The sequence below is a fragment of the Sorex araneus genome, chromosome 5 (assembly GCF_027595985.1).
Source record: "Sorex araneus isolate mSorAra2 chromosome 5, mSorAra2.pri, whole genome shotgun sequence".
In the NCBI taxonomy this organism is placed as follows: domain Eukaryota; kingdom Metazoa; phylum Chordata; class Mammalia; order Eulipotyphla; family Soricidae; genus Sorex; species Sorex araneus.
The window spans coordinates 160,880,801-160,904,650 of record NC_073306.1 but is presented as its reverse complement, the minus strand read 5'-3'; the positions used below and the strand labels follow the sequence as shown (position 1 = coordinate 160,904,650).

The window sequence follows — 23,850 nt, the reverse complement described above, 5'->3', positions numbered from 1 at the left end:
GAAAGGGAGACAAAATGTCTCTTCACCCGAGCCAGGGGAGGGAGGTGGGAGTCTTCTCCCTGGGCTGAGGTCGACTTCAGGTGGCTGGTGACACATTCAGAGTTTGAACCCAGCCTGGGACTGCAGATACAGTGCAGGGGCTGAGGCAGGAAACGGACCCCACTTCTGATCCCTGGCACTGCGTGTGGCATCCCAGCACTACCACCCTGGGGTCAGTCCTGAGTACAGAAAGGAATAACCACCGAGCGCCCTGAAGCTTCCACCCGCACTTAGTCATTCCCGTGGATGGTCAGAGTCGGACAGCGGTGAGAGGCGGAGGGGAAAGCAAGCCCCGGGCATGGGGCTCTTCCTGCTGGGGGTCTCAGCCCTGCCAGCTGGTGTTCCCAACACGGCTGGTGTCTGCGCGGCCTCGGCCGCATTCTGGAGTCCTTTCATGAGCCATTAATCTCAAGCACCAGACTGGGACGGGCCTGATGTGGTTTGGCCCTGCTACATTAAGCTGCTGATTTGAAAGGCGTTCTGGAATGCTGGCCAGGACAGATGCACGCTCCGATCTGTGAGCTCGCTGCGTCCTCCCTGTCGGCCTCCCCACCCCACCCCCGGCCCCCAACATCAGCACCTCAGAACAGAGAAGCCCCCGTTTCTGCAGGCCAGGGCAGCACCAGCAGCAACAGCCTCCTCTAGGCCCCGTCTCCTGCCCCGGGGGGCCACGGCTGCCGAGGAGGCTGCAATGAGAATGGGCACACGGCAGAAGAGTGGAGCCTTGCTTTCTCGGGAGGGCTACAGGGCTGAGCTGGGCCCAAGGAGGTACAGAGCCACCTGATACTAACGGTGGGGCTGTGCTATCAGCGCGGAGGGCGTTTGCCTTGCATGTGGCCGACCCCCCGGTTCAATTCCCAGCATCCCATAGGGTCCCCCAAGCACCGCCAGGGGCAATTCCTAAGTGCAGAGCTGGGAGTAACCCCTGTGCATTGCCAGGTGTGACCCAAAAAGAAAAAAAAAAAAAACTCAATGGTGACACCTGAACGTCAGCCCAATAGGATGGACTCAAATCCCGCCCTGGTGTCCAGGACTTGAGAGGTCACCCCTCCCCCACACTGGTGTCCCTGTGACACTAACCACAACCCCATCCACCCCGTTCTCCTCTCTTCTTCCCACCCCTCAGGTTTTAGGGTACCTAAGTTGTATCCGCGGCCTCTGGCCCGCCTGCTTTTTACACACCGGGTCTGGCTCTACACTCAAGGACAGAGGATAACAAAGCAGGTGGCACCCCCCCACCCCTTTGGAGCCAGGATTTGACTCCACCCAGAAACTGAGCGTCTCCTCCCGGTGCCCCGGCAACCTCTCCAGTCTTGCCCTGCTGGTTGAGTTCCCTGTTCGCATTCACAGAAGGCGCAGGTTGAACTGGGCACGGTGGGGGGAGTGGAAGCAGAGCCCCATAAATCCTGCCCTCGGGTCTAATTTCCGGCAGGTGAGGGCCAGCCTGGCCCTGTCTGGAGAAGACGCTGTGGGTTGGGGCTGGGTTTTCGGGCCACGCCAGCCAGGCTCTGGGAAACATCCAGCCTGAGCCTGGGGGTCCCGCCTGGCACCTCTGGGACCGTGAGGAGTCGGGATGGAACCCTGGCCTCTCGCACACACGCTAGGGCTCGGTGTTGCCTCTCTGGGCCCCAGAGGTGGGCTTTTAAAGCAGCTGTGCTTTCGGGATATGTGGGAGCCAAATGGTGTGAGGCGCGGAGGAAGGGCTTACCGGGCGCTCTTTGGTCTGGGGCCTTGGGATTCTGCGGCTGCCCAGTCAGGAGTCTGCATCTAGGCCGTAGAGCCGGCTTTGGAGACCATTACGGAGCATTGGAACCCGATTTATGGTTTTGTTTTTTTTGCTTTTTGGGTCACACCTGGCGATGCACAGGGGTTACTCCTGGCTCTGCACTCAGGAATTACTCCTGGCGGTGCTCAGGGGACCATATGGGATGCTGGGATTTGAACCCGGGTTGGCCGCGTGCAAGGCAAACGCCCTACCCGCTGTGCTATCGCTCCAGCCCCTGGAGCCCGATTTAAAATAAATAAACACATAAAGAAGAGGGCCTAGAGAGAGTGCAGTGGCCCAGCACACGGTCTGCACGCTGAGGCCCAAGCAGGGAACTCAGCACCGCACGGTCCCGGAGCAGTGCCAGGGGTGACCCGCAACACTAGTTGGAAGCTGCCCTCAGCAGATCTGGGTGTGCCCCAAACAAAAGGAAGAGAAAAAAAGGGGGAAAGAGAAAATAAAAGGGAAAGAGTGACAAAAAGAAAAAAGAAGGAAAAAGAATAAAGGGAAGGGGAAAGAAAGGGGAAAAGAAAGAAAAAGAAGAAAAAGAAAGGGGAAAATAAAAGGGAAAGGGAAGTGGAGTGGAGGGGAGAGGAGGAGAGGAGAGGGGAGGGGAGGGGGAAGGGAAGGGAGGGAAGTGGGGAGGGGAAGGGGGAAGGGGGAGGGGAGGGAAGGGCAGGAGAGGGAGGGGAAGGCATGCATTGTCAGGTACTGGAATGCAGAGGTCAGGCAAGATGGGAATGAGATCTGCTTGGTGTGAGGAGGCGAAACTGACGGGGTGGGGAGGTGGTTGGGAGAGCGGGAGACAGCCAGGTCCCTCCCTGCCTTTTGCCAGAAGCACCCTTGTAACTGGCCATCGCCAGAGGCACAGGAGGGCCCCCCCAGCAGGGGCCTCTCTGACAAATCTCCCACAAGGCGCGCGTGCGCGCGCGTGTGTGTGTGGGGGGGGGGGGGGGAGTGTGTCTGTGAGTGTGGGTATGTGAGTGTGTGAGTGTGTGTATGTGAGTGTGTGTGGGAGTGTGTGTGAGTGTCTGAGTGTGTATGTGTGTGAGTGTATACGTGAGTGTGTGTGAGTTGTCTGTGTGTGTATGTATGAGTGTGTATGTGAGTGTGTGTGGGAGTGTGTCTGTGGGAGTATGTCTGTGAGTGTGTGTATGTGTGTGAGTGTATATGTGAGTGAGTGTGTGTATGTGAGTGTATGTAAGTGTGTGTGTCTGTGTGTATGTAAGTATATGTGAGTATGTGTGAGTGTGTGTGTCTGTGTATGTGAGTGTGTGTGCGTGTGAGTGTGTGTGTGGGGGGGGAGTGTGTCTGTGTGAGTGTGGGTATGTGAGTGTGTGAGTGTGTGTATGTGAGTGTGTGTGGGAGTGTGTGTGAGAGTCTGTGTCTGAGTGTGTATGTGTGTGACTGTATATGTGAGTGTGTGAGTTGTCTGTGTGTGTATGTATGAGTGTGTATGTGAGTGTGTGTGGGAGTGTGTCTGTGGGAGTATGTCTGTGAGTGTGTGTATGTATGTGAGTGTATATGTGAGTGAGTGTGTGTATGTGAGTGTATGTAAGTGTGTGTGTGTCTGTGTGTATGTAAGTATATGTGTGTGTGAGTGTGTGTGTCTGTGTGTATGTGAGTGTGTGTGTGTGTGTGTGTGTGTGCGCGCGCGCGCGCATGTCTAGAATGTGTCTGTGGGAGCTTCTGGGAGCCGCAGCTTTCTGCCTTGCCCCGAGCCTTGGAAGAACCGAGGGCTCAGACGTCTTCACCAGCTTCCCCTTCTTCCCGTGGTCTTGGTTGTTGTCTTTCTCTTTGCTTACAGTTTAGAAAACAAAGATGGCGTTGCTGACCATGGTTTGTGATGCTGCAGCCTTGCCTTTAACTCGCCATCACGTGGAGGGGGCCCTTGCCCCCTTCCCACCACGCAGGTGAGAGCACTGAGGCTCAGAGGCTCAGTCAGAGGGGCTGGGTGGGCTCAGAAAGGCCAGGGAGACCCCTGGGGCTAGAACAGAGTGGCAGGCTGGAGGGCGGGAACAGGGAGTTGACCAGGGAACAGGGAAGTGTTTATTTAGTGTGGGGGCCACGCCTGGTGGTGGCTGGGGGCTGGTCCTGGCTCCGTGCTCTGTGTCTCCTGGGAAACCAAGTATGAGCTGCAGCCCAGTGAGCTCCCTCCCCCTCCTGCAGGGGCCTGGAGCCCTTGCCCCTTCCCGGGCCCAGGGCTCGGCACACCAGGGCCGCACTGACAGCCGAGGAGCTTCCTCGGGTGTCCCAGGAGAAAGTCCAGCTCCTGAGGCCAGCTGAAGAGGAAGCCCTGTCCTTCATTGAAGGGGGAAAAGCGAGGCCAGATTCTCAGTCACTGTTCAGTCACTGAAGAGTTCAACTTCCCTCCGAGGAGGGGTGAGGGAGCAGGCGCGTGGAGGCATGTTTTGCTTACACAGGCCCTGGGGTTGATCCCCAATACTGCATGAGCCCCTAAGCACCACTACCAGGTGTGGCCACCCAAAAGGAAATAAGCAGAAGGACGCTAAAAAGTGAGGGCAGCCCGAGAGAGAGCCAACAGGTCGAGACACTGGGGTGTGGCTGACCCCAGCCCTACCCCGCACCTCGGATGGGCCCTGAGCACCGTCAGAAGTGGCCTCTGAGCACAGACCGAGGAGTGAGACCTGACCACTCTGGGTGTGGCCCCACCTCTCCAACCCAAACAGAGAAGAAGTGCCCAGAAGGGGCCACAGCAGTGCCAGCAGTGAGAGGGAGCCCAGGGAGCCTCCTGGGCAGAGCAGCTGTGCCATGCACAACAGCCACTTTCCCAAGAGATGCCGGGCCTGAAGTGGGCAACCTGGCTCCACCTGGGCATGAGCTGGAAGCAGCTCCCCTGTTTCGTGTAGCCCCAAACCCCAGAATAAATAATAAAATTAGAAATGTTTCACTCAAATCAAATTTAAGACCCCTTTCTAAACACAGCTTGTCAGGCACCCTTCCCTCTCTCCCTCTCCTCTCTCTCTCTCTTCCTCTCTCCCTCTCCCTTTCCCCTCTCTTTCCCTCCTTTTCCCCCCATACCTTCCTTTATTTTTTCTTCTCATTTCTGAAACAAGAAAATGAACAGCCATTTTTAGGAGACGGGGCTGGGGCAATAGTACAGCGGGTAGGGTATCTACCTTGTATGTGGCCGACAGGGTTCGATTCCCAGCATCCCATACTGTCCCCTCAGCACCGTCAAGAGTAATTCCTGGGGGCTGGAGCAATAGTACAGTGGGTAGGCCGTTTGCCTTGCACACAGCTGACCCGGGTTCAAATCCCAGCATCCCATATGGTCCCCTGAGCACCACCAGGAGTAATTCCTGAGTGCATGAGCTGGGAGTAACCCCTGTGCATCACCGGATGTGATCCAATAACAAAACAGAACATTTTCAGGTGATAAAAACATTTATAAAGATGAATAGATCTTTAGAGTATACATCCACCATTATATTTATGAATGAAGACGATGTTTATATTTTTTTCTCCTAGTTTTATTTTTTTGGAGGGGGGTCAATCCAGTGGTGCTTGAGGCTACTTCTGGCTCTGAGCTTGAGGGTCCCCCCCTCAGATGAATGCTGGGGATCACATCTGGGGATAAAAGCCTGCACCCAGCCCACTGCGCTAGCTCTCTAGCCTCAGATTTTACTGTTTACCATGACACTGCAGTGACTGCAGTGATCCTTCCCTTCCCTTCCCTTCCCTTCCCTTCCCTTCCCTTCCCTTCCTTCCCTTCCCTTCCCTCCCCTCCCCTCCCCTCCCCTCCCCTCCCCTCCCCTCCCCTCCCCTCCCCTCCCCTCCCCTCCCCTCCCCTCCCCTCCCTTTCTTTCTTTCCTTTCCTTTCCTTTCCTTTCCTTTCCTTTCCTTTCCTTTCCTTTCCTTTCCTTTCCTTTCCTTTCCTTTCCTTTCCTTTCCTTTCCTTTCCTTTTCTTTTCTTTCCTTTTCTTTTCTTTTTTGCTTTTTGGGTCACACCTGGCAATGCACAGGGGTTACTCCTGGCCCTGCACTCAGGAATTACTCCTGGCAGTGCTCGGGGGACCATATTCGATGCTGGGAATCAAACCCGGATCGGCCATGTACAAGGCAAACACCCTACCCGCTGTGTTATTGTTCCAGCCCCATGATTTCTTATTTGTAGGAAAATATAACGAAGAAAAGGAAAACACAAACCCCATTCCCCGCCCCCACAAATATGTCAGTGTGGGGGACAGGAGAGTCTTCCACTCAGGACACACTTGTATGAGCCAGCAAACCAAACCAAAAACTAAGCAAAAATTGGGGGTTTAAACCTAAACATCTTCTTTTTCGTTTGTTTCTGGGCCATGGCTCACTCCTGGCTCTGTGCTCAGGCCTCACTCCTGGCAGGCCAGGGAGCCATGTGGGATGCTGGGGGAGGAACCAGCATCAGTCACCATGTGAGGGAAGCACCCTTCCCACTGTACTATCGCTCTGACCCTCTTGGAGCTGCAATTTTTCTGATGTCAAGGATGCCTGTTCTGCCTTTTTAGGGATCCACCTGCTTTTCCAAGTGGACACTCCCTTCCCTCAACCAGGAAAATAAGATAAAAACAATGAACACAGCATGGAAATCCATTTTAATTTTTTAAATATTAGAGTGCGAAGAAGCACACACACACACACACACACACACACACACACAGACTCAGCTCCCTTGCATGTGTGCAGTGTGTCCTATAGCACAGGGCATGCTTCAAAGGCAGCATTACAAATACACAACACAGAGTCCTGCTTGCATGTGTATTAGAACCTGACCTTTCTATGACAACAGACTATGACATTAACATTTACTAAATAATTTATATAAAAATAAATTACTATATGAAAACGTGGTACACATGCCTGACTGTAAATATAGGGTACAAATGGTTCTGCTCGGAAATCAGCATCTGCATGGTGGAAAGTGGATTTGAGGACTCAGTTCAGAATTCCCACCAGTAAAGATGATGAGGAAGTGAGTGGTGGTCACAGACACCCCTCTCAGACGGGGCTGAGACTCACTTGCTCATCAGGGAGAGGGTTGTTGACGGTGAGGACACTGGAGTAGGGAGGTACCAACACAACCTGGGACTCTTACTGATATGGAGAAGGTGTTTGGGGCAATAGCAACAAAATGGCACACCAGCAAGGCCCACAGGTACACAAGAAATCTACTGTGATATGAGGGCCACAATTCTGGCACTCAGTCCTACCTCAGTTTCTACTTCCTGGAGCTTTGTGAACATGTACTGAGAAGAGTAAACCGGAGTCCATTCATGTAGGGGGATCTGGAAATAAGTTTAGAAAGAGATTCAGGCTTAGAAGGATCGCTAAATGGATGAATGGATGAATAGGATGATGATTGGTGCATAGAAGGATGGATAGGATAGATCTAACAGAGGCAGGGGAGTATAGATGGATGGATAAAATAATGGGGGCTAGAAAGAGGGAGGAAAGGATAGGATAGATAGAAGGGAGGGTTGGATAGAGTGATGGAAGGAAGGGGAGATGGAAGGCAGGAGGGCTGAATATGTGGCGGATGTTTGGGTGGAAAGGTTAATAAACATACCTACATATGGAAGCTAACTTCCAAATCTCAACGGATGGCCATCTGGCACAGAGAGAATGTAAACCTGTTGGGTGCTCAGATGCTTCTGGGTTTCCAGATAACAGAAACGTAGGGAAGTCAGAGAGCCCGCAATGGGCTTTGTCACAAATGTCCGTTTGGTTTCTAATGTGCACACTAAGAAGAACCCTGGTCCCTTTAGCAGACAAACCATCTGACAAGGCCTCCGTTGCCTAGCTCCCATCCTCCTGCCCAGAACAGGATAGGGCCATGGGCTACAGAGGAGTCCGAACATATCCTGACCCTTGCTCTGAGCTCGGAGCTCATCCTGTAAACAAGAACTCAGTAGGTGAACTGATTGAACTAACCATATCTGCCTAGGTGGGGAAGCCCCCAAGGATTTGGGGAGCATTGGGCGGTAGAAAGGGCCTTCTCTAAGTCTACCAATACGTCACACGATTTCCCCCGAATTGAGCTGATCTGGATCCAGGACCCCTCGGAGCAGCTATTCTGGGTGAAGTGAGTCTTTGGAGAAAGAAATGTCAGAGTTTGATCACAACAAAGAAAAGTACATGTGTCTGGGTACATACGTGCATATAAACATGTAGCTTTGAGAATGTTTGACAAACCCTGCCTTGGAGAATTTCCTTCAGAAAAATGGTGGCCTGAAATTGAACCCAGGTCCCATTGGCCATCTCAGTTGCCTGTCGGTAGGAGTGACCATCCCCCTGGGCAGTGTCCCTGTCTAACCTCTCCCCGGGGACTCTGCGCTGCCCTGGGGGTGGGGAGCCGCCATCACAGCACCAGGCTGGTTGGTTGTCTAAGCTAAGGGTGAGTCGGGGCTGATGTCAGCCCCGTTTCTCAGTGGGGAACAAAGCCCTGCGAGGGGAGAGATGGGCAGGACAGGGATGAGACTGCTGTCCCGAGTGACCAGGGTGCCCGACCGCCTCTGGGCTGCTCTTACAAAGCTGTGTTGTGCAGGATAGTGCTCGTGTCCAGGCTTCTCACTTGGGACAAGGGAATCCCATCTGGAGCCTCTTTGCTCATGGCCAAGTTATCCACGCCCGTGGAGCTCTTGCTGGGCTCTCCCTGCACCTCCTCCAGCTTCTCGCAGCACCTGTGGCCACGCTTCTGGAGGCAGCTGGTGAGCCTGGACACCACCTCATCCCAGGGCTTCAGCGAGTGCAGCCACAGGGGTAGAAAGTCCCAGTTCTGGAGCTTCTTGGGCAGGAGCCCCGGGCAGCGGGACTGCAAGAGCCCGATGACCACTGCCAGCACGACCACGAGGATGACAGGCACCCCCACGACCACCAGCACCTGCCAGCCCGCCAGCGAGAGCCCGAACACGGCCAGCGGGGTCAGGAAGAAGAAGACGATGAGGTAGACGACAGCAAACCAGCGGTACTTGGCGGAGATGTTGCCCAGCCCCTTGGCCAGGCGGATGGGCAGGCGGGTGAACGGGATGGGGTACCACAGCAAGATGCCAGAGATGTTGAAGAAAAAGTGGCACAGGGCGATCTGCAACACAACAGAGGGGGAAGGGTGAGTGGGACCGTGGGGGGAGAAGGGGCCGCCTACAGGTATACCTGTCACAGAGTTTCTTGCCTCTCTCCTGGCCGTCTTCACGGGGCCCCTCGGAGGGGGTGGGTTGAGTTTCCCTCCCTGCCTCAAATAGAGCCCCGGCAGCCAAAGACCTCTGGAACCCAGCCACAGCCATGCTCAAGGCCCTCTCCACACATTCGGACACGCCTCAAGCATGAAGGAACCTGCAGAGGAACCCAGGTGTGTGGGACCCTGGGCTGAGATCTCCAAGCCTGCTTGGACTGGGACTGGGCCTCCTCCACCAAGACCCCCCATTTTTCAGTTGCTAGGCAGTCATACCCAGAAACTGTCTCCAGCGCCATGTAATCCCATCACCGTCAACATCCAGAGACTATAAAACCAAGCTCCTGGAAGTGACATCTTATAGTCTAGTTCTCCCTCTCGGAGAACCTGGCAAGCTACCCAGAGTTTCCTGCCTACATGGGAGAGCCTGGCAAGCTCCCAGTGGAGTAATCCTATGCCAAAACCAGTAACAAGCTGGGTCTCATTCCCCTGACCCTGAAAGAGCCTCCATGTGGCACTGTTGGGAAGGACGAGTAAAGAGAGGCTGCTAAAATCTCAGGGCTAGGATGGGTGGAGACGTTACTGAGACAACTTGAGAAAATCGACGGTCAACGGGATGATGATGAATTTGTGAGGTTAAAAACTACCCTACACACTTTCCATGGGCTACTCTAATCAACCAAAAATATCCTACGAAATGCCCACCCCTATAATCCCCATTTGATGTGAAAGGAAATTGGAGCAGCATGTGAAGGAATTTTTCCAAAGTTGTAAGGATTTTTCCAGGAAAGGAGCTGTTGCAGCTGGGTTTCAGTTGCTTGCCTTTGGAGGTCATACACTTCACCATTTTTCTCTGTGTACCTACCATGTACCAGAGATCGTGGTAGGGGCTTGGTGTGCCCTATCTGATTCCTTAGCAGCCTGCCCCCTGCACCAGCTGAGCACTTGAAACAGGCACTGGAACGCGAGACCTGTGTCCATGACGGACTGTTGGTCGACCTGGGGGCTCAAGGCTCTGTACTGGGTGGTAAGTGCAAAATGTGCTCAGAGTTTCAAAGACAGTCCAAAAAAAGATGTGAAATGCCATATCATTTTAATATCAGTTATAAGCTATAATAACACAGACATTACCAGTGGAAAGATGGAAGATATCTGTTTCTTTCCACTTATTATTATTGTTGTTGTTGTTATTGTTTGGGGGCCATGTGCAATAGTGCTCAGGGCTTATTCCCAGCTCTGTGCTCAGGGTTATGCCTAGTGGTGGCCAGGGTACCATAGAGGATGTTGGGGATGTTGGGGATAGAACCCAGGTCTGCCCCTGGAGGGTGAGCACCTTCGCACTGCACTGTCACCCTGGCCCCTCTTTCCACTTTTTAATTTGTGACTACTAGAAAACTTATAATACATTTGTCACTCCTATTTATATTCTTTTCACACACTGTAACTCTTTAAGACTCAAACTTTAGATGTCTTCATGAGATCTTTATAATATTCCTTATGAAGTAGGGATTGTGAGTCTTATTTATCACCAGAGGAAACTTTCTCATAGGTTAAGGCACAACGCATAGACATGGTGGCATAAGATATAAGACCAGAAGTCCTTCTTGCTGGAGCACGCTTAACTGTTTTACGCAAGGAAAGACCCTCTGATTCTTCTTGCAATACCCACAAATGGCCTTCCCAGATCCATCCCAAGTCCCCTAAGAGGAATATGAGGAGACAGGAAGTGGTGTCTGCTTCCTGGAAATGCATTATTTCTCCATCAAGTGCTACCTTGCCTGTGATGGCATCCCTGCAGCTAAGACTCTATCTACTTGTCTAAAAAGAAGGCACTGGCTGTTCTCAAACCTGTCTCCCTGTGGCTACTTCTTCATACCAGTTTTGGACATGCCAGGGGGAAGTCTCTTGTTTGACACTATCTCCCTATATTATCACTGATGAACTGTATTCCCTGCGCCCTCTGACCTGGAGCGAACTCCTCAGAGTGCTGCCTGGGCTGGCCAGAGCGGCCAGGATGGCGGTGGCGGTGGCGGCGATGCTGGAGCCCAGCGTGAGCGGATACGCCCTCTCAATGGAGATCACGCCGAGACCTGGGGGAGGGAGGAATACAGAATCCAGAGCACCAATGGCAGGAAATGATGAGGAGGAGAATGGTGGCCTGGGGGAGAAGTCGGGGGACACTCACCAATCAGCGGGTTCATAGCAGACGTGAACACGAAGCTGCTCTGCACAATAAAGGTCATGCCCGCCCCCACGAGGATGGCCAGGTAGCCAGTCACCCAGCCGAAGGGAAAGGGCAAGTCTGGAAGACAGAAGGAAAGAGAAAGCGTGGGATGGAGGCCCGGGTGGCACCTGTAAGGACCAAGGAGGCACAGTCTGGGTGAGAAGATTAGGTGGGGTAGGTGTGACCCACCCCACACCATATTCTGCAACTGAAAATTAGCCCTTTTAATTTTTTTTTTTGACACCCAAGAAATTCTCAAGGATCCCCAATATCCTTTCCTGGTGATTCTCAGGAAGCGAGGCCAATGCTAAGGCCTTGAGGAGGTGATGCTGCTCCGACTCTGGTGCCAACAACACCAGAACCATACCTGAAGGTGCTCAAGACCAGGACTTCCAGGGCTATACCCAGCAAGGCTTGGGGGTGAGGCGGGGCATTGAAGCAGGGTTTGAACCGGGGTTAAGTTGAGGTTCAGTACATGCTAGGTATATGCACTAACGCCTATATGAACTCCCTGGCCGTCAAAATTTGTAGAATCACAATATGTTTCATATTGAGATGGCAGAACCAAGGTCTGGGTGATGTAAAGACAAAACTGCATATTTACTAATTGTCAGAAACTAAGAATATTAAGCCCACCTTTTACAAACTGAAAGTTTGTATTCTTTCAAATTTCCTACACTGAAACCCTCCTGGGGTGATAATAGGAGGAGCTGGGCCTTTGGGTAATTTGGTCATGCAGCAGGACCCTCATAAATGCATCAGAGTCCTGATAATACAAGAGAACGTTTGCTTCCTCTCTGCTGTGGCCATCTGTAAACCAGGAAGCAGGTCTGCAAGTACACCCAGCCCAAGTGGCACCTTCAAACTGGTCCTCCAGTCTGCAGAACTACTAGATATAAGACTCTCTGAGCCTCTACCTGGCTCGTCCATAGTCATACAGTAGATGATGCAGTGGATGTAGGTGACACTGCACCAACCTGTGTTGAGGATCTTCTTGATGACAACAGCCACCTGCCCCTTGAGCACGGAGCCCAGGATCTTGACAATCATGACGAGGCAGCCACAGAGGACCAGCAGGGAGACAATCACCAAGATGATGCCCACAGCCAGATCCGAGAGGTTTAAATTCACAAAGATGTGCTGGCCTAGGAGACCATGAGAGTGAAAGCCCTCAGTAGGGGACACGGGGCAACCCCAAGGCCATATCGTTACATATCCCCAACACCCTTTGCCCCCTGGTAGTTATCCCTGTTTATGTGCTAGACCCAGAGCTACCCAGAAGACAGGCCGCACTTCCCAGCCTCTGGCAGGTGAATGCAGCCCCGAGGCTGTTCCCTGGGGGAGCCCCAGAGGCTGGAGATGAAGCGAAATCCCTGAAGCCACAGGCTGGGCAGGGGCAGAGCCAGGCCTCCCGCCAGGCTGACCCGCCTCTGAAGCCTGTGTTGTGCCTCACTCACGGCCCTGAGGATAATGACAACAAAGGGTCTGGGGACAAAGCTGGGAACGGTGACCAGGTCAGAGGACAGTGTTGCCCATTCTGAAACTCCTCATCTTCCAAACTCCCTGGCAGTCCCCACCAGACTCCACCTGCCCCTGGCTGCGTCGCTGGATCTGTCACTGGTCTGCGGGGTGGTAAGTTCTCTGGATTCTGAGTGGTAACTCCACCAGGACCCTGAAGGTCTGATGCTCAGGACCAGCGGGGGTGCGGGCTGGAAGGAGAAGAGCAGACACCCCGAAGAGATTTCCCAGCGGCTGATGTTCAGTTCCACTCACATTTGTCGATGTTCTCCTGGTAGGTCACATTCTTGAGGGTCCAGGTGTGAGAACCATCCGTCCAACAGAGGTCAGGGGAGGTGCAGCTCTCAGGTGAGGGCACAGTGACGTTCCTCTGGACCTGGAGTGTACCCAAGAGATGGGACATAACAGTGCTCGTTCTTGGTGAGAGCAGCGGGCACCGTGTGGCGCAGAGAGCAATGCCCACACAGAGTGTGTGTCTATAAACCTGATACCCCCAGCAAGGCAGAGGAGCAGCCAAAGGCAAGCCATGAGGCCAGCAGAAAATGGAAAGCTGCGTGGCACAGAGAGCTCTGGTCGTTCTGCTCTTCTCTCTGTCCCACGCGGTACCTCGCACTCAACATGCAAGAATAGCCCTTAAGGTTTGTCCTTGTGTTTGTATTTTCAGCTATTTATCTTTTTCTTTCCTCTCCCCTTCTCTATGAAGATTTGCTTAGAGTATGGATACAAATGTTTCCTTCTCTAGCAATATTTTTTAAATTCTTTTTATAAAATTTTATTGAATCACCGTGAGACAGTTATAAGCTGTCATGTTTGGGTTACAATCTCACAATGATCAAACACCCATCCCTCCACCAGTGCACATTCCCCACCACCAGTATCCTCACTATAATCCCCCCTTTCCCACCCTCCCCCTGCCTCCATGGCAGACAATATCCCCCATACTCTCTCTCTCCTTTTGGGCATATGGTTTGCAATCCAGATACTGAGAGGTCATCATGTTTGGTCCCTTATCTACTTTCAGCATACATCTCCCATTACGACTGATTCCTCCAACCCCTCATTTTCTTAGTGATCCCTTCTCTATTCCAGTTGTCCTCTCCCTTCCACTCATGAGGCCGGCTTCCAACTATGGGGCAATCTTCCTGGCCCTTGTATCTATTGTCCTTGGGTGTCAGCCTTACGTGATGTTATTGTATACTCCACAAATGAATGCAGTCCTTCTATGTCTATCCCTCTCTTTCTGACTCATTTCGCATAGCATGATACTCTCCATGTCTATTCACTTATAAGCAAATTTCACGACTTCATCTCTCCTAACAGCTGCATAGTATTCCATTGTGTAGATGTACCAAAGTTTCTTTAACCAGTCATCTGTTCTCGGGCACTCGGGTTGTTTTCAGATTTTGGCTATTGTGAACAGTGCTGCAATGAACATGTAGCTACAGATATCATTTCTACTGTGCTTTTTACCAGCAATATTCTTAGAAATTTACCATGTTGATAGATGTTTTGCACCAAATCTTGATGAGACTCTTGTTTAGGGCTTCCTCATCATCCAATGCCAATTTGTTGACAACGTTTTGATCTAGCTGGAAGAGGAAATGGAAGAAGAGGTGCAGGCTGAAGAGGGAGGGCTGCTGTCCAGACACTAAGATCATAAACCTGACTTTCAGCACCCCCGAGAATGAGCCGGCCCCTCCAGCTGCACTTCCAGGGTGCATTGTGCCTCCTACCCTTTAGCAAGGACTTGACAAATAAGCAACTTATTGTATGAACAAAATCCGATACATAAGAGCAAGAGTGGTGCAGCACCCATGGACCACATAATAACAGAGAAAACCAATATGTCCAGTACCAGAAGCCCCTTCTCCCAGGCCAACACCTACCAAATATTTTTGTTTGCTTGATTGTTTTTGACTTTTTGGATCACACACAGTGATGTTCAGGGGTTACTCCTGGCTCTGCACTCAGGAATTCCTCCTAGTGGTGCTCAGGGGACCATATGGGATGCTGGGGATCGAGCCCAGATCGGCTGCGTGCAAGGCAAATGCCCTACCTGCTGTACTATGGCTCCAGCCCCTATCAAATATTTTTTCACTAATTAAATATGGCTAATTAATTTGGAGAAATGGAGGTAGGCCATGCCCAAGCATGTTCAACATCTATTCTGGCCCAGTTCTTAGGGGTGACTACTGGTGTTGTTTGGGGGTTCGCCTGTGGTGCTGGGGACTGAACCAGAGTTGGCCCTGTGCAAGACACACAACTTTCATCCGGTATTCTCTCCCCAGCCCCAAGCAATGAGTTTTTGGTTGTATTGGTTGTACCCGATAGTGCTCAAGGGCTACTCCCAACTCAGTGCTTAGATGTCACTCCCGCAGTACCTGGAGACCATGCAGTGCTAGGGACCAAAGCTGGGTCTCCTGCGTGTCCAGTCCGTGCTCCAAGCTTAGTGGTCGTGCAGTGGTTAGGCCTCCAGCACGTGATACAATCTACTAATCTATCTCTCCAGCATTCACTGATCCCAGAGAGAACAGAGGCTGGCGACCAGAGGCTTCAGAGGACCCTTAAAAGGGAAGGGGAGCTCACTTCTACTTTGGGTAGGAGTCAGATCATCCTTGTCAGTGACCAATGGGAAAAAAGTTGCCCCAGGTTCACCATGGGGGTCCTTGGAAGCACTGCCATGTGCTGTCCCCTCTCCCAATAAAGATGACACGGGTTGAAGTCAATAAAACAAAAACTGAAGTCTTCTACTCAGGGGCTGGAGCAATAGTACAGTGGGTAGGTCTGACCAGGGTTCGATCCCCAGCATCCCATATGGTTCCCCAAGCACGGCCAAGAGTAGTTCCTGACTCCAGAGTCAAGAGTATTCCCTGAGCATTGCTGGGTGTGACCCACTGTATAACTGTCACTGTCATCCCATTGTTCGTCGATTTACTTGAGCGGGCATCAGTAACGTCTCTATTACACTCAGCCCTGAGATTTTAGCAGCCTCTCCTTACTCATATTTCCCAACAATTGGAGGCTCTTTCAGGGTCAGAGGAATGAGACCTATCGTTACTATTTTTGGCATATAAATACACCACAGGTAGCTTGCCAGGCTCTGCCGTGTGGGCAGGATTCTCTCAGTAGCTCTCCGGACTCTCTGAGAGGTATGTATATATCTTTTACTGTATTTGGGATATGAATATGCCACAGGGAGCTTGCCAGGCTCTCCCGTGCAGGCAATAGAGTCTTAGTAACTTGTCAGGCTCTCTAAGAGGGAGAACTAGGCTATTAGATGTCCGGGAGCTGGGTGTGACCCAAAAAAGAAAAAAATAAACAAACAAACCAAAAGTCTTCTACTCTGTCAGCTATCCCTGCAAGTTCTGTCTCTGGGCTTTTTTCAGAGAGACCCAGTAAGTGGTTTCCAGGGGGGTCTTCCCCTCTATTATTTTTGGCCCACTGAGTGGGGGAATGGGGCAAGCACAGGGCCCGGGGCCTTCCCGCTCTGAATCGAGCTGGGCTACCTGGATGATGAGCTTCGTGAAGGGCTCTGTGATGACTTTCAGGAGGCTTGGGGTATCTCTTCCGATCCAGAAGGGGAAAGAGTCCAGCACCAGGTAGGCCAGCATCTCCAGGGAGTGGGTGGCGACCTCCAGGGGCAGGAGCACCAGCACGGTGAGGCAGCTGAAGAAGTCATCAAGGGTGGCCCCTGCAAAAGCCCTAGGGCGGGAGCCCAGCCCAGCCCAACATCCAGGTGAGCTGATGGGCCAGAGGACACAGGCCGCAGCAGCACATTATGTATCAGCTGCCCAGTGTCACCTCGGTGAGCACCTGCATATGTATCACTTCCATTTCTAACTAAAGGTGGGGGCGTGGACCACACCTGGTGGTACTCAGGGTTAATTTCTCTCTTTGTGCACAGGAGCAACCCCTGATGATGCTCAGGGATCATATTGTGATGCTGAAGATTGAACTGAAGTGGCCACTGGCCATCCAAGTGCCCTAACCTCTATATTATACCCTTTGCCTAATAAAGGGTGATTCCTAGAATAATCTCCTAAGTGGGTGTTGTTGATTGGCAGTGGGAAGCATACACTGGTGAAGGGATGGGAATCATGGGAGTATGACGGAAACTCAATCATGAACAACTTTGTAACTGTGTATCTCATGGTGATTTAAATAAATAATAATAAAGATAGTGTGTGTTGTTGATCTTCCTTCGGACCAGTGGAAAAAAGAGTCAGCAAACCTGTACAGTCCTTCCCTGGACCCCTCTCTCCTCCTACTTGTGAGATCCGAATCACACAACCCTCATTTCTATGCTCAGAGCAAAAGGAATCATACACATCAGAACTGTGTATCAGCTCAATGATACCTGTTGGAAAACTGCACCAGACCAATTTTGTGTTGTATCTATTGCTGGCAATGCTCTTTGAACAGGTGGGGAAAGTATGGAGAGAATCATCAAAGCCCAGACAAAAATGCATTTTTTTGGTGGGGTTGGGGGATCGAACCTGCAGTACTCAGGGACTATTCTTGATTCTCTGTTCAGGGATCACTCCTGGAGGTGCTGGGGGGTCATTTGTGGCATAGAAGGTTGAACAAAGGAGGCTTGCATGCGCGGCAATGCCTTACCTGCTGCACTGTCTCTCCCACCCCAAAAGTGAACTCTCAAACTCTTGAAAAATATCTTCAGGTTCTGTTGAAACATTTGAAATTTCTACCTGAAACCCAGGTTTTTATTATCACAATTTGCATGAGATCCCCCTTGAATTCCATCCCAGGTGAACTAGACTTCAGATTTTATTTTTCCCTAAGTTTCCTAGAAGAAACACGAGAATGGGCCGGAGATGGCAGCCCCCATGGTGCTGCTCCCACAAGAATTACTTCTTGAGTGAGCTGTGCGGCATGACTTCAAAAGCTGCCCCCTCTCTCCTAGCCCTCTCTGAATCACTCCGGGCTGGAGTTTGGAGGGTGCGAGCAAGCCTCTGAGGTCCCCCTCCATTCCCTGGCAGCTGTCTAGGGAAACCTCTGTGAGCAGTTGTAGCTCTTACTCTGTCCCTGAAGTCAGGTCTTATGGGTGGGGAGGGGGTCAACAGGAAGAACTCAGAACTGTGCTTCCCGTGTCTTTGCTTCCTGATGGCACAAAACTGAACAACTGGTCCCGAAGGCCCCAAGCGTCAAACACAGGGCAAAAAGGAAATGGAAACGTCTTGGTGTTCCAAATATTTGGCTGAGAATAAGATGCAACGAACTAAGTATATGATTCATTGGTTAAGGCACTTGCCTTGCCTGTGGCTGACCCTGGCTCAATCCCTGGCACGGTATTTGGTTTCCTGAGCAGAGCCAGAAGTAGCCTCTGAGCACTGCCAGGCATGACCCAAAAACTTTCCTTTCTCCCCAAATAAAAAGATGAAATAAATCTAGGATTATCTTTATAAGAGAGATAGTACAGCTTTTAGGGGCGCTGGTCTGCACACAGCCAATCCTGATTTGATCCCCAGCATCCCACATGGTCCCCTGAGCATTGCCAGGAGTAATTCCTGATTACAGAGCCAGGAGTAACTCCTCAGCCATCACACCAGCCATCACTTTTGGTGTGGCCCCAAAACCGAAAATAAAGAGAAGAAGGAGAAAGTCAAAACAATAGTGTATATCAAACACCTTTCAATAAAAATAGACCATGAACAAACAGAAACCAATAAATATATGAGGGGAAATGCTTTAATCACACTAATAGTAAGAGAGATTAATTTGCAATGCCTATTTATAAGCACAAATTTTTACCTCTCCTGTTATCTAATTTTTTTTAAATAGCTCATTTTCCTGGGATATGATGTTTTAGATAGTTTTATACAAGTGATTGCACATATTTCTTCAGGTTGGTAAAATGTTTACAGAGTCTTATAGATGTCTGATATGGTAATGGTTCTGGGAATCAATAAAGATGTAATCCCAACTCCTTGTAACCAAAGCCAGCCCTGATAGCAGTTTGTTTCAATATTCTGATAGAATGTGAGCTACATCAGTAATGTCCCACATGCAGGAACCTTAATTGATTGTTATGTTTGTGTTTCAGAGATTATCCAGAGGCAAACATTAGTGTAACAGGGAAAAGAAACCACAGTCTGAAATAAAGAAGCCTGGACGGACTCCCTGTTGTGACCCTCAGCAGTGCCACTGAAGTGCTTTGCATTTTCACAGGAGTAAAATGAAGCATAGAAAAATCTATTTAAGAGCCCAGCAGATAGGGCAATGGGCTATAGCATGTGAGATATATGGACGGGAGCGGGTGGGGAAGACAAGGGGGGGCAGGGAGTGGCCCGGGTGGGGCCGCCCAGTGGAGGCGGTGGGAGCTGTCACTACCCCCCACGGGGCAGGACCCCTGTGCTGAGTGGCCTTGTTGGAGCCTCACGCCCCCGCAGGGCCTCCAGCTGGGGCTGCTCTGAGGGAGCCCAGCTCGGCTCCTGGCGGCTCTCTGAGCTCTTACCTGTCGGGGTTAACGCAGGGTTAACTGGGGGCTGGGTTGAACCTCCAGCCTTCCTCGCCCCCCCTCCCTCTGGAAGCTCCAGCAGGGCTGGGGGAGTGCCCACTGGCTGGGGGCAGGGGGAGCCCATAATCTGGTCAAACTGAGGAGCTGGGACAGGGCAGAGGATGGGGTGGGGGGGGAGCACAGCAGGGAGGACGTTTGCCTTGCACTTGACTGACTCAGGTTCCACTGATCCCCAGCATCCAGGAGTGAGTCCTGAGAGCAGAGCCAGGAGTAAATCCTGAACACCACTGGGTGTGATCCCAAAACCAACCAAACAACAGGAAAAAAAAACAACAAAGCAAACCACCCCAAGGAGCTGGGCCGAGCTGGCGGGTTCAGCTCCTCTTACCTTCTGAACTCTTTGCGGTCCCCGGCCTGCATGAGCGCCACGATGGTGTTGGTGATGGAGGTGCCGATGTTGGCCCCCATGATGATGGGGATGGCGGCCCGCACGGTCAGCACTGGGGGAGGACAGGGGCCGCGTTAGGCGTGGAGGGAGCAGCCTGGCAGGTGGCCCCATGCAGGAGGGTCTCCCTATCTTGCAGCACTTGCTCATCTCGGAGGGGGGCTGCACCCCACTGGGCTCTGATGAGCACGTGGGCTGATGCCCATGGAACTGTGCCCAGGGACCCCCACAGTCCCAGCACGCAATTCCAGGGAATCCACAGACTCTGCAAGACCCTTTGAAATGCCGTTATAAGTCCTCTCTCTCCATGATATTGAAGGACTTGAGTGTTTATAAGGGTGAAATCCTGGCAGTACAATTTTCTTATCTAGAAAATTAATACTTAGCCACAATGTTCTGATGAAGGAAGGCCATTTTTTTTTTTTTTTTAGTGGAAGCAATGCCTTTTCCTAATTTGGTCCAGAAGTTTCTAGTTTATTACCTAAAATTTGATTGGGCTGAAAATGGACCCATTCAAACTGGTCCTCCCAATCTAACAAATACCGGACATACGTGTCATCTGTATTCTTGACTCCCAGAGCAGCGATGGACAGGTACTATAACTGCACTATTCAAACTTGCCTCTCGCCTAGCTTGATTATTGATCACAGATTGATGTAGTTGGAACAACCAAATTTAGTATTTTCGAGCAAAGTTATTTCAATCAAATTTAATAGACACCCGTGTCTAGTCGTTGCTGAATAAGAGAGCACCATCCCTGAAAACGCAGAGCTAGGTTTTCAAGCACAGGGTGTGTGTTCAGCCTGAGGTGGAGGCGGAATTCATCCTCACCAGACACAACCCCCGGCTCCCTGAGGGTGTGTGAAAGGCCTGGAACGTGGTGGCTCCGGGCAGCTGCACTCACATGACGAGGCCACCATGCTGATGATGACGGACGAGGAGGTGCTGGAACTCTGGATCAGGGCAGTCACCAGCACCCCGATCCCCAGACCTCCCAGAGGGTTGGTTATGATCCAGTTGTTATGGAGGAACTTCTTGGTCATCTTTCCTGAAAAGCACAAAAAGCCAGGCCGTAGGGTGGGGGCTCGGTGGGCGTGCAGAGTGACCATGTTGTAGGCAAGACTGAGGAGTGACGGCCCGGGAGGCCCGCCTGTCCTCTGGTTTTTTGTTTTTTGTTTTTGGGTCACACCCGGCAATGCACAGGGGTTACTCCTGGCTTTGCACTCAGGAGTTACTCCTGGCAGTGCTCAGGGGACCATATGGGATGCTGGGAATCGAACCTGGGTTGGCTGCTTGCAAGGCAAACACCCTACCCGCTGTGCTATCGCTCCAGCCCCCACCGCCTGCCCTCTGGGATCTATTTCCTCCTGCTGCTGACTTGGTACCATCCTCTACCTGCAGACATCGCTCCCACCGGCCCCCCAAAAACTCATCCTCTTCATCCTCTCTGCCTGATTCCTCCTACAGAAAGTCCCCCCTCCAGCCTTCGTGGGAACAAGCCGGTCTGGCCAACTCACACCCTGTTAAAGGATTTACATTTTTTCTCCTCTAAAATAGGTGCAAAGAGCTGGAGCAGTAGTACAGCGGGTAGGGCATTTGCCTTGCATGTGCCCGACCTGGGTTCAATTCCCAGCATCCCATATGGTCCCCCAAGCACTGCAAGGAGTAATTCCTGAGTGCAGAGCCAGGAGTAACCCCTGTGCATCGCTGGGTGTGACTCCCGTACCGCCCCCCCCAAAATAGGTGCAGGCCTGAGGCAGGGTAGGGCTCAGGCCTTGTGCACGACTGACCTGGGTTCAATCCTAGGCACCCCATCTGATCTCCAGAACCCCAGCAGGAGTGAGCCCTGAGCACAGAGTCAGGAGTAATCCCTGAGCATTGGCCAGGTGCACCATCTCCAAAAGACTTCCTCAGTGATCTTCCCAGTGGTCCATGGACTTCCCCAGTGATGTGGGGACGGGGCTCCAGCCCAAAAGCATCCCAGGAGACTTCCACTGGTGGGGCTCGCTGAACTGTCAGCTGTGACCCCCTCCCCCCAGCCGGGCCCTTCCCCCCTACCTCCCAGCAGCTGGAAGGCGCTGCTGAGGACGTCCAGGGAGCAGACGAACAAGTAGAGGAATCCCAGCAGCAGGATGAGCTTCCCGACGCCTTGGAGGACACAGAGCAGCTTCCCTCTGGCATCGCGCTCTGGGGGGAGGGGAGACTCAGGGTCTGCGGGGCTCACAGGCCTGGCACAGAGCTCCTGCCCTCCCGGGCCAGGCCCAGGGCCCAGGCGGGGTGCGTCCGGGGCGGGGTCAGCGGCACCCCTGCTGAGGTGGGGAGGGGAGAGGGGAGCCCACGGTGGCGGCACACGCAGCCCCGCACCCCACGGCCGTGTGTGCCCCCCAACAAGGCCCCACCCACGTCCTCTGCACACACCCGGGCCTCCGGGTCCTGGGGGTGGCACCCTGGGCTGCTGGGTCCCAGGCCCCGCTGTGCCCAGCCCCTCCTTGCACGGGGGCACAGGGGTGCCCTCACACCCGCAGCCGCACCGTGCAGGCCCGTGGGCCCCCAGCTCGGCTGGTCCTGTCCTCCTCGTGCCCCTGGGCAGGGCCACAGGGAAGCCGCTAGGACAGGGGCAGGAGCCAGGGTGGGCCGAGGGCCAGCCCTGAGTGGGCACCTTTGCTGGGAAAGGAAGAACCACAGATGGCCCCCTTGTGGCCCTCCCCAAGCTCTGGCTTCAGCCCAGCCCCAGGCTCCCAGCAGGGGTCTTGGAGCCTGGTGCGCGTGCGTGCGTGCGTGCGTGCGTGCGTGCGTGCGTGCGTGCGTGCGTGCGTGTGTGTGTGTGTGTGTGTGTTTTGGGGGGGGCTGCTGTGACACGGAGCCCTGGCCTGAGACCTGGGGTGACAGTGTCAGTCCTCCCTTACCTGACCACTTAAGCCCCGTGTCCTGCAGCGCGGGCAGGTCCCAGGGGTCTTCTGGGGGGTCCTCGATGAGCGCCACCGTGGAGTGGGACGGCAGCAGGTCCCCCTTGGTGGCAGAGGCCCCGCTGTCACCTGGGCAAACGTGCGACAGGGGCCGTGAGGGTGGGTGGGCTCCGCGGGGTCCCTCCCGGGAGCTCTGGGGAGGCGAGGGGACACTTACTTTTGTTGGGCTCCTTGCCTTTCTGGGTCACGGGGGGCTGGGGACCCCCTTCGATGTATGTACTGGGGTTCGCCTGGGCATTCTGCAGCTCGGGCCAAGGAGCCATGGTCTGTGGGTGGAAGCAAGCGTAGGAGGAGCGGGGAGAGGCTCAGGTCTGGAAATCACCCTTCTTGGATTTCTGTTTGGGGCACTGGTCTCACCAAGTTTGCACGCTGGCTCTTTAAATTATTGACATAGCCTTCATTGTTTTCTTAAACTTTTCTTTCTCTGCCTCTGACTGGGCCTAACAAACCCTGACATACGTATTTTTTGTTTGTTTGGGGGCCAGGCTCAGTGATGCTTCGGGGTCACTCCTGGCTCTATTCTCAGGGATCACTCTGGGTGATCATGTACAGCCCCCAAACAAACAAAAAACTAGACCAGAGAGTAATAAATGAATAGCTGTATACATCTGACAACCCCTCGCTAGGTTCTGGCAGAATAATAGAAATGGGGTTGGAGGGATAGGACAGGGATTAGGGTTTTTGCCTTGCATGTGGCTGACCCCAGTTTGACCCTGGCATTGCCTATGGTCCTTTGAACTCGGCTATGAGTGATCCCTGAGCACAGAGCCAAGAGTAAGCCCTAAGCAGAGCTGGGTGTGCTCTGAATCACAACCAAGAATCACAACACAACACACACACACACACACACACACACAAAATAATCAGGAGCTCCCGCCTGATTACAGAATCAGGACACGACATAACCACACACAATGAGAAAGGTGAAGTCAGAACTGATACTACAAAAAAATCGGAGACTAGATTATGGAGAGCGCTTTGAGCACCTCTACCACTGGCAGACAAGCTGAGGCAAATGGATAAGGCATCAGACGCATACAACTTCCCAAGACCAAGCGAACAACAATTATAGATATCAAAATGGTAATTAAAAATTGCCTGAAAGCAAGAGGCCTAAACCAGATAACCTCACCAGTGAATTCTATAGATGTTTCAAAGTTGGCTTCTCAACTTCCCTCTAATTGAACAGGTGGGCACAATCCCAAATACATTATCAGGTCAATCTAACCCAGATCAACACAATTAACCCA

General features: G+C 52.5%; 1 protein-coding gene across 1 annotated transcript; it reads right to left on the bottom strand.

Annotated features, from left to right (window-relative positions):
* Positions 1-8,327: 8,327 nt before the first annotated feature.
* Positions 8,328-22,863, bottom strand: LOC101555465 (sodium-dependent phosphate transport protein 2B-like). Its single transcript, XM_055139797.1, has 12 exons — positions 22,758-22,863; positions 22,541-22,669; positions 21,693-21,821; positions 20,539-20,682; positions 19,578-19,689; positions 16,221-16,416; positions 14,208-14,303; positions 12,970-13,090; positions 12,174-12,341; positions 11,158-11,274; positions 10,938-11,062; positions 8,328-8,885 (listed from the first exon to the last, which is right to left on the bottom strand). Exons 1-12 carry the CDS (start codon positions 22,861-22,863, stop codon positions 8,328-8,330), a joined length of 2,001 nt encoding a protein of 666 aa, XP_054995772.1.
* Between the last annotated feature and the right edge of the window lie 987 nt (positions 22,864-23,850).